General features: G+C 36.4%; 3 protein-coding genes and 1 long non-coding RNA gene across 6 annotated transcripts; 1 reads left to right on the top strand and 3 right to left on the bottom strand.

Annotated features, from left to right (window-relative positions):
- Positions 1-429: 429 nt before the first annotated feature.
- On the bottom strand, positions 430-9734 carry LOC106139247 (uncharacterized). The gene is made up of 4 exons (XM_060946281.1): positions 9719-9734; positions 8864-9094; positions 1216-1303; positions 430-672 (listed from the first exon to the last, which is right to left on the bottom strand). Exons 1-4 carry the CDS (start codon positions 9732-9734, stop codon positions 516-518), a joined length of 492 nt encoding a protein of 163 aa, XP_060802264.1. The 3' UTR covers positions 430-515.
- Positions 1902-8602, bottom strand: LOC106139252 (uncharacterized). The gene is made up of 3 exons (XM_013340659.2): positions 8245-8602; positions 7871-8022; positions 1902-3204 (listed from the first exon to the last, which is right to left on the bottom strand). Exons 1-3 carry the CDS (start codon positions 8422-8424, stop codon positions 2934-2936), a joined length of 603 nt encoding a protein of 200 aa, XP_013196113.1. The 5' UTR covers positions 8425-8602; the 3' UTR covers positions 1902-2933.
- Positions 8700-15761, top strand: LOC106139250 (D-aspartate oxidase). Of its 3 annotated transcripts, none has more exons than XM_060946044.1 (2): positions 8700-8838; positions 14041-15761. In XM_060946044.1, the coding sequence occupies exon 2, from the start codon at positions 14042-14044 to the stop codon at positions 15047-15049; it is 1008 nt and encodes a 335-aa protein (XP_060802027.1). In that variant the 5' UTR covers positions 8700-8838; position 14041; the 3' UTR covers positions 15050-15761. The 3 variants fall into 3 exon arrangements, with proteins under 3 accessions (XP_060802027.1, XP_013196111.2, XP_060802026.1); XM_013340657.2 differs by lacking the exon at positions 8700-8838 and adding an exon at positions 12265-12417; XM_060946043.1 differs by lacking the exon at positions 8700-8838 and adding an exon at positions 12283-12417 and having other exon boundaries at positions 14028-15761.
- LOC132902125 (uncharacterized) lies at positions 9956-10948 on the bottom strand. The gene is made up of 2 exons (XR_009657018.1): positions 10837-10948; positions 9956-10456 (listed from the first exon to the last, which is right to left on the bottom strand). It is a non-coding gene; the product is annotated as an uncharacterized LOC132902125 (long non-coding RNA).
- Positions 15762-15997: the final 236 nt, after the last annotated feature.

The raw sequence follows: 15997 nt of genomic DNA, 5'->3' as shown, positions 1-15997 counted from the left end.
AAAGTAAAAACTGAACATTCGCAAGCAAGCGAATGAAATTCGGGAAGGCGGGTCTTTGTGACAGTGACAGTTCCTGTGCATCTAACAAAGTAATTTTTTTGAGGGAAGATGAAGGTCGTTTGACAACGTCAGTGACCTTCACCAAGATTGTCTGGGCCGTAGTAGGTTATTGCATTCTTTCTTCTACATTTACATGCTTTTTCTCGCAAAGGTAAAAGTGGAAACTTCACCAGCTTGGAAGATCGTGGTCTTTTGAGACATCGATGACTATCCAGTGGCGACTGGGAAAATTTGTTTTACGACACCACAGATAAAAATTAGTGTTATTTCACCCATCTATCCTCAGTGGTAACAACTAGAAAAAGACATATTACATTAGGTCGTAGTTGCAACCTCGTCTACAAATGTAGAGCTACACAGAGCTACACAGCTAAACATTTCGGAAACCAACTTCAGATTCACACAAAAGTCCCCAGCTTGGTAGGTCTATCCCCGGCAATAATGAGATGGTGGCATTAGAGCAGCCGATGCCTGTCTTCGTGGCAGGTGTCCAAGTCGCTGTCGTCGGAGTCCGAGTGCGAGCAGTAGGAGGAGTCGCTCCAGTGCTGGAACTCCTCCTTGTGGTGCTCCAGGGCCATCAGCGATGGAAATAGGCTGTCGCAGGCGCTGCAGCTGTAATAAGTAAGAATTGGAGTTAAAAAGATGTCGGCCATTTTCGATCAAATATCCCTCAATGCGATTATTGTGACGGGGTTTGTCCACGGTACGTCTTTGGGCACATCTTCAAGTTGCCAATCGCACGTGGTGAAAAAGGGAGGTCCATATTAGTAACAATATTAGCTCTGGCCCGGTAAATATCTTTGTTTTGGGGAAGTACATATCTAGTACATACATACCATTACGCCTGTCTCCCATTGGTGTTTGCAGACTATGGATTTCCACTGGCTACAATCTTTACAGACAATATACCACACTCATCACTATTCTTGCATATTCGATGACGGGTACTTGATCTCAAATTTTATTATAAATTTTTTATGCTTCTATAATTTATTTTTAAGATTATAGTAAATCTTTTTCTGTTGATTAACTAGTTACCTGTTTAAAACTTATTATTTGTGAAAAAGTATCACAAATAATAAGTAATCAAAGCCTACCAAAGCTAGCACTACTACAGGTGGTACTGAAGTAAGAAGTATTGGCCTAGAAACTAACCCGAAATGCCGTTTCTTTTGCTGGTGGTCCGCGAGCTGCCTCCGAGTGGGGAACGAGCGGTCGCACACGTTGCACGTCAGCGCTTCATCTGTGAAGTGAACGGTGATAAATAAGTATTAACTAGTTAATTAGTCGTAAGCATTTACTAAGGAGAAAGAAAAATGTGGTTTACGTTCTTCACAAAAAGCCCTGAATATTTTTTTCTGGTATGCGTGGCCCTCGTTTTTGGTTGGTAGGTTCTTTATTATAGATACGAAAGCCTGCGTTTCATGGCATAAATCTCGTTTTTAAAAAAAAATTGAACGAATGAACTTTAATGTACATAGGACAATTAGGTATATTTTTCTGGGAAATTCCTTTAGGTATGTGAGAACTTTTCCATGACAAAAAGATTTAGATAAAAAAAATACATTTATGCATCATCAACCCATAATTTTCAGTGCTGCCCTCTGGTGGTAGATCAGTCATTGGCGTGATTCTACGGTAATAGTTAAAAAACTAATTCCTAACGACACAACTTGTTGTGCATATCAGTTGGTCCACGTGGAAAACGAGGTGTCTTGTTTGCAAATTCAGTCCAGACCAGACTATAAGCCCATCAGCAAAGTGATGGGCTCCTTCCTATCTTAAAAAGCTTATAAAAAAATACACAAAATTATTTATATTTAAATCGTTTATTAAATTATTTTAAAAATGTACAAACCTGTCTTTTTTATATTGAATCTGTTCACACTTTACAGGTCATGGCAAGCACTTGCCATAAAAAATATTCTGCCACGTTTCATAATATTTATCTATTGCTTTGAGTTCTTAAATAAGAAGTTCTTAATTTTAAAAATAACAAACCAAAAATTTACATATGACAAACAATAGTTTGAGCGAAAAGTAAAAAAAAGACCACAAGAACTGATATCATATTATAAAATCTAATAGTATTTAATAAATATCTTAAATAATACCTACTTACCCTGACAAAATCAATATTTTCATATTTTGATTGAAGTGATGGGTTATTAATGCGATAATCAAATGTGTATCTATCTATCTATATATATATTACAAACTGGACCATCGGCTAAAATTAGGATTGTTAGTACAGGTAAAAATATAAATGCATTTATTAAAATATAGTAATTTTGCTTTCAGATTATGATTAAGTCCATTAATAGTAGTAAATTTAGATAAAAGGTACCTATGTTATAAAAAATGTGATGCTTATGTTTTCCGTAGATTTAGTAAATCCTGATGTTAACAAATATTAATTTGGAACTATTACAAACAAGGAAAAACAAATAGAGTTCCGTGTAAAAATATTATGGTTTTGGAAATAATTTATACTTATTACATAAATATATAATCCCTTTTTCCAAAGAAATAGAAATTATATGGATTGGCAAGATATCATCGTTGTTTTATTTAAAGTCAACAACAAAAACGCAAACATAACATGAGCTGTATTTAGGAATGTAGCTAACTGGAGCTGTGCATGTTCACAAAAACATTATACAAGATATTTTTAAAATATTGTGCTTGTACAGAATTTCTGTCACTACAGATATAAATTTTATTCAACCTTTATGATAATTTAATAAATCAATATATAAATTCACAATATCTAAGAATCAGTTCAAGATTTATGCAATAAATCACATTAGACAATAGAAAACTTATAAAGAGGTCCATATCCTAGTATCACTAGTATATAAAAGTAACAATTGTTATATTGGCAGTGTGTTTGATACAGATGATTTAAACATGCTGCCAAAGAACCGCACTCCTGAAGATCCTCCTGGCACGGAGCCCATCATCATCCATATGAGTGAGACGACTTGTGCGATTGCACAGAGCACAGTCAACAGCGTGCTGCCCAGGTGCAGTGCACAATACAGAGTTCCAATTAACGTGGTCCCGTACATAACTGTGGCGAGGGCTCGCTCCTTTGAAAACAGCGATTTAACATGGTTCCATGGCCCGTAGAGGAAACTGAAACTGTGAGAGGAAAAATAAAATGATTACATCCTATAATTTTTTTCACATTTCTAGTAGTGCTGTGTGGCTCCCGACAACATTAAAAAAAAGAATAGGACCACTCCATCTCGTTCCCATGGATGTCGTAACAGGCGACTAAGGGATAGGCTTATAAACTTGGGATTCTTCTTTTAGGCGATGGGCTAGCAACCCCTCACTATTTGAATCTCAATTCTATCATTAAGCCAAACAGCTGAACGTGGCCTATCAGTACTTTTCAAGACTGTTGGCTCTGTCTAACTTCTACGTGGACGGCCTCTGTGGCGCAGCGGTAGTGCGCTTGGCTGTGACACCAGGGGTCCCGGGTTCAAATCCCGGCCAGGGCATGATGAGAAACGAACTTTCTCTAATTGGCCTGGGTCTTGGATGTTTATCTATATAAGTATTTATTATAAAATATAGTATCATTGAGTTAGTATCTCGTAACACAAGTCTCGAATTTACTTCGAGGCTAACTCAATCAGTGTAATTTGTCCCATATATATTTATATTATTTTATTTATATTTTGTCTAACTTGTAAGGGATAAAGACGAGATCATATGTATGTATGTTTCTAGTAGGCTTTAAACTACTTCTTTTGAAAAATTGTATCAGTAGGTAAGAAAATAATTAGTAAAGGGAAAAATCTAATGCTATATCTGACAAGGTAGGCACACATACATACATTCATTTTGATGTGCAGTTTAAATTAAACAAAAGAATCCCTCAATTTGTGTTATCTCAAAGTTGTCTCAAATTTATACATACAATTTTATACTGACATTGTTGATCTAATAACAGAAAAACAACCCTTGCAATAACAATTATATTAATACATACATACATACATAAAATCACGCCTCTTTCCCGGAGGGGTAGGCAGAGACTACCTCTTTCCACTTGCCACGATCTCTGCATACTTCTTTCGCTTCGTCCACATTCATAACTCTCTTCATACAAGCTCGGCGGTTTCGGGTACTTTTGACCTGACCCTTTACCAGGACGTCCTTAATTTGATCAAGATACGTTCGTCTAGGTCTTCCCACTCCGACCTTTCCCTCCACACTCTCCTTGTATATCTGCTTAGTCAACCTGCTTTCATTCATCCTCTCCACATGACCGAACCATCTTAACATACCCTTTTCTATTCCTGTAACTACATCTTCTTTCACATCACAACATTCCCTTATCACGCTGTTCCTTATCCTGTCACTCAATTTCACACCCATCATACTCCTTAACGCTCTCATTTCCACTGCATTTATTCTGCTTTCATGCTTCTTTTGCCATACCCAACTTTCACTCCCATACATTAATGTCGGGACCAACACGCCTCTGTGCACAGCCAGTCGAGCCTTTTTGGATAGTTTCTGACTGCTCATAAAGGCATGCAAAGCTCCATTCACCATGTTCCCCGCGTTCACTCTCCTTTCAATATCACTATCATACTTGCCATCTGATGTAAACTTTGATCCTAGATATACAAACTCTTTCACTTGCTCCACTTTTTCTCTTGCAATCAAAATATTACATGCTGTCATTTCTTTCTCCATTTCAAAAACCAGTGTTTTAGTTTTACTTACGTTCACTTTCATTCCTTTCTCTTTTAAAGCTTCATGCATACAGTTTACCATCTCCTGTAACTCCTCCGCTGATGACGCCAGTATAACCTGATCGTCGGCATAGAGCAGACATTTGACGAGTAACTCATTCATCCTTAATCCACTTTTAGACTCTTTCAAATCTGTCAAACAGCTATCCATAAATAGGTTGAACAGCCACGGTGACGCAACACATCCTTGCCTAACGCCTTTCTCAATCTTAAACCACTCAGTGTGCGCTCCGTTTATCCTGACACAAGCACTCGAATCCTCATATAAGGATTTCAGTGCTCGTATTAAGAGACTGCTCACCCCATGCATAGAAAGTGCTGACCACAATTCATTCCTCTCAACTCTGTCATAGGCCTTTTCCAGATCTACGAATGTGCAATAGACTTTTTGACTCTTGGCCAAAAACTTTTCGGCTATGCACCGCAAGGAAAAGACCTGATCAGTACATCCCATTCCCTTTCGAAATCCCGCTTGAGCATCCCATATTTTGTCATCAGTTTCATTCCTGACTCTATTAATCAATACCTTAGCATACAATTTGCCGACGACGCTAAGCAGGCTTATACCACGATAATTTTTGCAGTCCAGCTGTGACCCTTTTCCTTTGTAAAGTGGCACGATAACAGCCTTACACCAATCTTTTGGTACTCGGCCGCTTCTCCAACACAAATTGAAAAGGCAGTACAACTGACTAGCTACTACGCCTTTTCCTGCTTTAAGCATCTCGACCGACACTCTATCACACCCAGCAGCCTTTCCCGCTTTCATACTCTTAAGTGCTTCCACAATTTCGAACATTTCAATTTCGCCTTCCATCTCATTCTCTTTTTCTTCGCTATAGCAGAAATCTTTCTTATTTCCTTCCTTTTTTCAAATAAACTTTCAAAATAGTCCTTCCATATCTTTAGTACACATTCTTCTCCTTTCACAACGCTACCATCCTGGCATCTGATCCTAGTCAGCTCTCTGGTTATAGTATTTCCTCGGGCTGACCTTACGGATTTCCAGAATACTTTCAGATTTGACTGAAAGTCTTCTGATAGCCTTTTATCAAAATCCTCTTTATACTCTTCTTTCTTTCTAATCACAGCTTTCTTAACCAAATCTTTCATTTTCTTATATTCCTTACGTGCTTCATTCACATCTTCATCTATAACCTCTTGCATTCTTAAGTTAGCTTTTGCTGCTAACAAATCCAGCCATGCTTTCTTCTTTAATCGCACAAGTTCTTGCACATCTTTACTCATCCACGCATTTTTTTGATTTTTTCCTTTCCTTCTTCTACTTACACCACACACTTCAACAGCTACTTTCACAATTCTTTCTTTAAATTCCTTCCATCCATCTTCAATATCGCTCATTTCCTCTAAATCTTCAAATTCATCCTTCAGTCTATTAATATACTTCTTACCTACATCCATATCTTGCAAATTTTCTACTTTTACTCTTTCCAAAGCGCTGGTTTGCTCCCTTACCCTGTGCCGCCAGCGATTGAAGATACCCCTTATCCGGGATATCACCAGTAAATGGTCCGAGTCAATGCCAGCACCGCGATATGCACGGGTATCCAGCACTTTGTTCTTCAATCTTTCATCTACAATCACAAAGTCTATCATACTTTTTAAAATACCTTCCACTCTTGTGTAGGTGTGGATCTCTTTATGTTGAAACATTGAGTTCGACACAAAAAGATCCCACTCTAGACAAATTTCTAATACACTTCTTCCATTATCATTCACCTTTTCGTCACCAAACGCACCAAGCACCTTTTCATATCCATCACGCTTTACACCCACCCATCCATTAAAATCACCTAACATAATAATCTTCTCATTTGGCTTGGTAACTTTCAATACTTCTCTTACACTATTCCAGAACTCCTCGTTTTCGCTTTTTGCTGATGTTGTACCCCTCGAACCCACATCCCAAGGTGCATAAACACCTAGAACGAAGATCCAAGTGATTCCAACTTTCAGCCTAATCCATAGAAGACGAGGGCTGACACACTCATACTCATTCACGCACTCAGCCATTCGTGCAGAAAGAATTAGACCGACCCCTTGACAGCCTCGGCTGGTACTGGAAATTCCAGACCAATACGCCGTGTAAGGGCCGTGCTGCGTCGCGTCGCATCCTTTCCGCTTCGTTTCATTCACGCACAACACATCCAAACGTCTTTCATCCATCATCTGGCATACTTCCTCAATCTTATCCTTCATTCCTCCTCTTACATTCATCGTCGCAAAGCGGCTTTCAGCAGACCGCGTACCGCTCCCGCCGGGAACGAGACGTGATGGGGTGCGGACACCATCGCCGCCATCTAGGTGCTCTTTCAAAAAATTTGCATCCATGCGATTCCCACGAGACGCTAGGGAAAAATTTTGTCCGCCCCAGCAGAGCCCCGCATGCCAGGGTAAGGCTAGCCATTACCTGGGGGTCGCCCAACCCCATGGCGGAAGTGGCACGCTCAAGACTAGGCTCGAATTATATTAATAATAAAATAAATATGCCCAAAAGTGGGGCACATAAGGTTAGGTACAAATTTTATACCTTTTCTCTTATCCCTAGTACAATTGTATCATTACTGCATCAGTCTACAACTAGCTTGGTATCAGATGTTCCAGTTTACTGACCCGCATGATTATTTACATTCATTAACACCAATTGTATTGCTGCACTACTGCTCCAATTAGCAAGTCTCATTAGAGTGGAATAACTGTATTTTGTTATGAATTTCACTTTAGCATACATGTGAGAAAACTTGCAACAAAAAAATGTAAATAGCATAAAAAATATTTATATTATTTTTTATATTGCTTTGCTTCTGCTAAGGCTTTCCCAGTATGTATATCCAAATAGTTATCATATGTGTAGCCTTTGTCATTGTATTTTTTACCTAATTAAAAACCTTTAGAATGATAAGTCACTTATTTTATAAATTCTGATAAAAACAGAAGCACATTGTTATATAGTTATTTTGTTTACAACATACAAGGTAACAAGTTATTGTTTATAAACATTCTTTGTAGCTTACCTGAGCAAGAAAAACAAACTGCCCAATGTAAAAAGCAACGAGAACTTCCTAGCGTATACCAGAAGTACTGGCAGCAGCATAAATGATAGGAAAAAACAAAGTATTCCCATGAACAGGCAGATTCCAAATCCTATGAATCTTTGTGTACGACTCTGTAAAGAAATATTTGATAGTTATTTGTGAGAGCATGAAAACATCGGTAAATACTTTAAAGAAAATATACAATTTTACCCTTAGTATTATTTGTTTATTGTGTTGCATATACTAGAAGAATAAAATAATAGTATTATGAGGGCGTATTGTAAGGAAGTTATGAGTCATAATAAATTACAAAGTATCACCCGTTTTTATGTCTAGAGTGTAACCATACTTACTAAAGTGCAGTAATCCTTTTGGACTTCATCAAACCAACTGCTACTTGTACTGCTGGGAGTAGCATCACTGCTTTTTGTGAAAAAACTGGGCTTCGAAAAAGAAGGCAAACTTATTTTGTAACTTCTACTTTTGTCGTTCTGTAGTAAATACTCGTCCAAGTCGTTTTTCAAAGTAGCCATTTTGAGTCAGGCTTGTTATCTTGAAAATACTTTTAAGAAATAGTAATTGTTCTATTGTGATAAAAGTAAACTTTAACTTCTCAAAATCAGCTGATAATTTTTCTCTTCGTGTAACCAAAGTAAATCTCACTAAACACGAAACGAACACGGACTGACGCAATCAAATGCATGTCAAATAAATGACATGATGATTTATGAACGAACGAAACGAATGAAAACCATAGACAATAATTGTTAGTTTTTTTTTCACGGTTATGGCACTTTTTAGTTTTGATTCTAGCACTTCTGCTACTCGAAACCCGTTTTACACTTTAAATAAAACCGGAATACGATGCGCATGTGTTGTAATAAAATCGATAGCGCTTTCTCATTACGTGTCCGAGCGGAATCCCGTGTGAATATTAGTTAATAAAGGTCCGTATAATGGATTAATACTAACCATAATCTGTATCATCGCTAAAGTCATCATGGACGTGTCGGCGAATGTTGTTATTGTAGCGGTCATGCGCACAAGGGGGGCACACTCCGCGAGTATCGCGTTCATCCAAGTCAGTACTGCTGGCGTCTGAATCTATTTCAGCTTCCTCGATGTGAATGTCCTCAGTCTGTCTGTTGTCTAGTTTCTCGTTCGACGACAGCTGATTGTAATTTTTACGCAAAGGCCGAGGTTCTGCAACAAGAGAAAATAATTTTAAAAATAATCATTATAATGTAAATATTCGAGGTCGAGTTAATCTGATATAAATAAACAATATGTACTACATATGTGTTTATTGATGAAATGTAGAATGTGGGTTGTAACTTGAAATAAATGAAGAAAAACTGCACATGGGTAAGGCCGTAGATTTTGCCACTTAGTAACATAGAGTAACATAGATACTTCTATGTTATGGTAACGTATAAGTAACACGAAAGTAACGAGTAAAGAGTGTAAGGTCGAGTTCAGAAGTACTGCCTCTTTTTTTTATTAATTTTTTTTTTCAAATTTCATAATATTTTCGTAAAGTACTGAAAATTATACTAACGTACGATTGTAATGGCAAGCACAATTCCATAGGAATTGGAGAAGCAAATGTATTCTGAGAAACACAAACGAAGTTAATGCAATGTTCCAAAACAAAATGTATGTACGGGCGTACGGGCCAGGGTATCTATTAACCTTATGTAAGAACTAAGCATATAAATGAAATGAAGCGGTGGTGGTCTAGTGGTTAAGACGTCCGCCTGGTGATCGAAATGTCCCGGGTTCGAATCCTACTCGAGCCACATGAGTTTGTATGCTAATCTGACTTACGTTTAGTACTTTTCATGACCACCACTTGCTTCCGGTGAAGGAAAACATCGTGAGGAAGTCACATTAGTCGATTATTTATCAGTTAGTGTGTAAAATGGAGAAGGCAATGGCAAACCACTCTATTAATATTGCCAAGAAAGTCGTTGTGTGTGTTTCATTGAAATCCATATAATGATCACGACTTCTCAGCCATGAGGAATACGACTAAGAAAAAGAAGAAGCAAACAAAAAACAATGAAATCTTCTAAAATGTCTATTCATTAAATAGGTACTTAAAACACAATGTGTACTAATTAATCAATAAAATCACAAAAAAGGAACTAGGTAACCACTTTTACTTATGTCAACTAACAAATGATTTAAAATATTTAAATAAAAAATACAGTATCTTCATCATTTTGCAGATAATATTCTTTTGAATCTGTCTCTAACTGAATCAAATTTATCTTTTTTACTATAGAAATTGTGGTCACAGAATCAAGATCTAACTTTCTTTGCACTAAGAATTTTACAGAATTATTTGAAATCTTAACATTTAAAAAAAAAATTATTTTGTAATATGTTTCGTCATTTTTAAATTCTATGATCTCAACAAATCCAATATAATACTTCCACGTTTTTCTTTCAAATTATCTAACCATAACGAATCTTTTATGTTGAAACTTAAATAATTCCCTTCATTTTCATTATTCTCTCTAACCGTGCTGCCAAGTTCTTCATCGTTCTGCTCGCTTCCTTCTATAAAAAACACATTTTATAAATTGGATTTCAAAATTCATCTTGCACTTTTAATGATTAAAATAATAATAATATTTTGTTTTCCTAAGCCATTAACTACAGGAAATACTTATTTAATATATGAAATTAAATGAGTCGTAGCCTATTGCACGAGTCTATGTACGAATCCTTACAACACTTAAACGTTACGTAACATACAATCAATGTTACCGATAACATAGCAGTAACCTAGAAGTAACGCAGAAGCAAGATTTTTTTGGTTATAATTTACCATAACTCGATCATTCGAGCTAAATTTAAAACAAAACACGGCTCCTGCATAACTTATTCACTAAATAATACTTTCACATGAAAATAGGAGTAATAAACCAATTCTTTACCTTTGAAATCGAATAAATCCCGAATGACGACACACACCTGCACTCACTTTTTGTCAAACCCACCACAGTAAACAAAATGGTTTTTTTTTTTCTTTTTGTCCATGGACACTTAAGTGTTCCCAGTATCGATACAAAATATTACCAAAATGTTTTACCTTAATTAGAGGTGAAATTGTGGTAACATACAAAATTGTAACATATAAGCAAAAATACGGGGACAAACATTTAAATTGCGATAAAAAAATTAAATCTTCTTATTTTAAATAATCTCATATTATTAATTGGCTGCTTAGTTTTGCGTTCTGTAGGTTAAGTTCTTGTAAACTTGACATTCAATAAATATACTACGAGTTTTGTAGTTCTCTAGTATTTGGATGATAAAAAAGACAACGCGATTTTTGCAAAATTTGGAGGACTGGCCAAGTTGAACACACTCTAGAAGTTAAAGTATTGAAGTGTTTGAACTTTTGAAATTAAATTATGTAGAGATAAGAGCTACAAAATATTTTATGAGTACCTTAGTAACAAATTACTAGCATTAGTCTTTTATATATGCAGTCAAAATGTGGGACATATTTTTTTTTCAAATAGTGGCAAAATTTACGGCCTTACCCACATAAGGTTGATAAAACACTGAACTTGTATTATAAGGACTCATTGACATAAATATACATTAAATTACAGAACTCGGATGATCTTTAGGTTATTATAATATTTTAAACTAAAAATAACAAAAAACAAACGTTCCCGCGATGTATTCTTTTTTTTTATAATATTTTATAGGTGGCCAGTTCTAACCTATTTATTGCAAAGAGGTTGACTGACTATCTATTTTCAAACAATATGTTTAGTTTTAATTTAGAGTTTACCTAATGTAGGTACTTTTGTAAATAAGTTAGTTACAAGTAGGTACCTTAATTGGGTTTATTAATTTATCTTCAATATCACAAATATAAAACTTAAGCCAAATCTTATGATCGACTATATTTTTGCGTGTTATAAATATTATTGTGTACATTAAGTTTCGATTAGATAGTGTGATTATATACCTATTTTAAGCATAAAACTCAACGTAAGATAAGTGAGAGTAATAATTTTATAGGTACAGTCACTTGGAAAAGTTCCAAAAGACGTGCGATTTAGCTCACACACAGAATAATCATTCACACATTCAGTTATGTTGCATTTAATTTTTATTGTGCATCTAGAAAAAAAAATACTTTTGTCTTTTCAACATTTTCAAACAAAACGTTTTAATGCATATGAGCCGTTTTTGCACTTTACATACAGATATCACGTCTTTATACCTTCCGGGCAAGACAGAGCCAACAGTCTCCAAAAGACTAAAAAGACAATATAGTACCTACACACCGACAGCCGACAGACCAATAAAATGTGTTGGTAATTCAGCGAGCGAGTGTAGAGTACACTTTTCTACTTGACTATACTTGTGATTATTTGGATAAACCGACCAACTTCAGACACAATTGATGCGCAGTGTGTGTTTGTGACATGACACTATTACACTAGCAATTTAAGTAGTGATAACTGATCACTTTGGTGTAAACAGACGCAGTGCAAGTATGTACCTTTTTATTTATTTTTAAGAAATTAGTAAAAATATATGGAAATTTCAATACTTTTTCTTCCTAGGTGAGGTTTTTTTTTAGAAATTGCTGACAATTCTGTTTTGTGGCCATGTTGTTACCAGAAAAGGTGTCATAATATACCTATGCATATTTGGAGACAAATAAGTCCTTTCTGAGTACAAAATGAAATTATCGATTGTACACGGTTTCTTGTTGATAAACACTATGACTTTGATTAAAATAAAATTCTTATCATAATTCAATGTTATTTAAAAGTCATCTCAATTAAAAGTAAGGAGAGTCCCGGTTTAGTTATGAAGACATTTATTGAAAAAATAGCCCTTAACCGTAGCGCTCTGTGCAATTTTTAAAATGACATTAGATTAGATACAAATCACAGAGTAAGTAGGTACTTCGTACAATGTATATATTTGTAAGAATATATTATCTATGATATACCGATTACCTTCCCGCCCTGACCTTGTAATCTAAATATAATTATATAAGAGAGGAGACTGACTTACTGATTGACTGACATCAACGCCCAGAACAGGGTTAAGAGATTCAAAATTTGGTATGTGGATTTATTATGGGATCTTATGGGTTCGCAAAGAAATGATTTTTACTGGAAATCGGAAACGGAAATAAACAGGTTTTCGTTATACGGATTCGTGGTCGTACACTAATCGACCTAACTACAATACAGACTTATAAACATGCGTACAAAAAAATATAAACATCAAAAAAGAAATGCTGTAATTTTTGAATATGTTCCGACTAGACAGATTTGTCGACGGAATTTATTTTATAATTTATGATGCAATAATTACTTTGAAATATCTAATACACCCCCTACCAACCACAATATTACTGATAGATAAGTAATTACGATAACTTCACATAGCACTCCGAGTGAACTGTTAACAGCTTCAAAGAGGTCAGATAATGGGTCAGACAGTAGTTGCTGCGTACGTATTGTCATTTCTTGTAAAGAGAAATGACAATACGTACGCAGCGACAGTTAGTAGTAGATAGTTGCATACATACATACATAAAATCACGCCTCTTTCCCGGAGGGATAGGCAGAGACTACCTCTTTCCACTTGCCACGATCTCTGCATACTTCCTTCATCCACATTCATAACTCTCTTCATGCAAGCTCGGCGGTTTCGGGTACTCGACCTGACCCTTTACATAGTTGCAGTTGAGCAGAAATATCAAATCCGCTTGTCAGCACCACGCCAACAAAATAGGAGATAATTTCGAGTGGTGCGAAGCCTCGTGCATGTTGCTGCGATGCGCTGAAGAACAAGTATTATGAGAGTTATACTGTAACCTTACCTATCCATTCCTGGATCATGGTTAAAGTTGGATCCAGGTCTCTTCTAGGGTAGAAAGGTCGCAACCGGGATAACCTAGGAGATATATGATGATGATATAATGATGATAACCCGAAACCGCCGAGCTTGCATGAAGAGAGTTTTGTATGTGGAGTAAGCGAAGGAAGTATGCAGAGATCGTGGCAAGTGGAAAGAGGTAGTCTCTGCCTACCACTCCGGGAAAGAGGCGTGATTTTATGTATGTATAATGATGATAGTACAGGTACTTGTTACAGAATGGACAACGCTCCCAGGATAGGAGTCATTGGCGCCGGCGTGGTCGGCCTTACCGTAGCTGACATACTACAGAAGAATACCAAGGCCAAAATCACCGTAATAGCTGAGACCTTCAGAGAAGACACAGTTAGCAGCGTCGCCGCTGGAATTTTCCGACCTGCTTCGACATTCAAAGGACCATCGAAAGAAATCACCAAAAAATGGATTCATGATTCGTGGCATTACTGGCAGGACATATTGAGAACACCAGAATCACCCAAAGCTGGTATATTTTCGTTCAATTGTTACGTGTATTCTACTAAGAGTTACGAAGCCACAAGAAATCGGTTGATCGAAGATTTGGTTCCTTATTATAAGCAGATGTCTGATGATGAGTTAAATATTGTTGGTGGACAACAAAAATATGGGTCATTCTTCTCAACTGTGAAGATCGGATGCGATAGCTATTTGCCCTGGACGGAAAAAAGACTGAAAAATAACGGTGTCAAGATTATTCAGGAAAAAGTGGAGAGTTTCGCTTCGATAGCGAAGAAATTCGATTTAGTTTTCAATTGTACCGGTTTAGGTGCTAGATATTTGTGTGGCGATGAGGATGTGATCCCTATAAGAGGTCAGATCGCTAAGGTTAAGGCTCCTTGGTTGAAGGCAGCCTTTTATGGTGATTTCGCCGACACTTATATTATTCCTGGCATAGATGGGTTGGCGACTTTAGGGGGGGTTAGAGGTTATGACAGTTATAATACCGAGTTTAATAAACACGAAGCTGCAGCGATTTTTGAAAGGTGTTACAATTTGCTACCTCCGTTAAGGAAAGCTGAAGTTTTGGGTCATAGGGTTGGGTTGAGACCTCATAGGGCCGTGGTGCGGGTGGAGCCAGAGTTGGTGGGAGATCTGAGGGTGGTGCATTGCTATGGGCATGGGGGTTATGGGGTCACCACGGCCCCGGGGACGGCGCTCTATGCTGTCAATATCGGTTTGGATTTGTTGAAAACGAACTCTAAGTTATAACTTTCGCTTTGGTTTTGAAAGAGTGATTTATAAAAATACATACATACATACACATAATCACGTCTATATCCCTTGCGGGGTAGACAGAGCCAACAGTCTTAAAAAGACTGATAGGCCACGCTCAGCTATTTTGCTTTAAGATAGCATTGAGATTCAAATAGTGACAGGTTGCTAGCCCATCGCCTAAAAGATGAATCCCAAGTAGGTATATAAGCCTACCCCTGAGTCGCCTTTTACGACATCCATGGGAGAGAGATAAAGTGGTCCTATTCTTTTTTCTATTAGGAACCACACGGTTCAAAATAAATGTATATTTAATAATTATTATTACAAGGAAAGGGTAACAAGAAGAGTTAAAGTACTTTGTAGTTACGCCACAAAATGTTTTTCAATATATGTATTTACGCAGAGAAAACAAGGAAGGAAAAAACAAAAAAGGGTAACTCTGTTTTCAAAAATTATGGTTATAAATTATTTATTAGGCTTTTCTTCAGAAGTGGGATATACATTTTTATTTCAAATGTTTATAAAATAATAACTGTTTAAGTACATATGTACCTTATATTTATGTACAATTGTAAGAAGTCTTTAAATAGTCGTTATCGTAAATCAAAGTACAGTGATAGCGACAAATACTGTTATTGTAAAATATTAATATTACAATTATAAGATGTTCTCAGTATACTGTTTAAAAATAAATATAATTCAATTATAGCGTGGTTTATTTTGTATTTCTTCATTGAATGAACAGCGTAGGCATCCAATTATAAATTGTAACGCTTTTATTCGATTTCTTAATTGGCGGAATAATCGTCGAGTACCAAATAACCAATATACAGTTGATTTGAGAACCCTTTCTTCTTTAGGGTTCCGTACAAAGGTTAAATCGGGACTCTATTACTAAGACTCCGCTGTCTGTCTGTCCCTCTCTCTATCGCCAGGCTGTAT

The sequence above is a fragment of the Amyelois transitella genome, chromosome 10 (assembly GCF_032362555.1).
Source record: "Amyelois transitella isolate CPQ chromosome 10, ilAmyTran1.1, whole genome shotgun sequence".
NCBI classification, from domain to species: domain Eukaryota; kingdom Metazoa; phylum Arthropoda; class Insecta; order Lepidoptera; family Pyralidae; genus Amyelois; species Amyelois transitella.
This window is presented reverse-complemented; position numbering and strand designations above follow the sequence as displayed.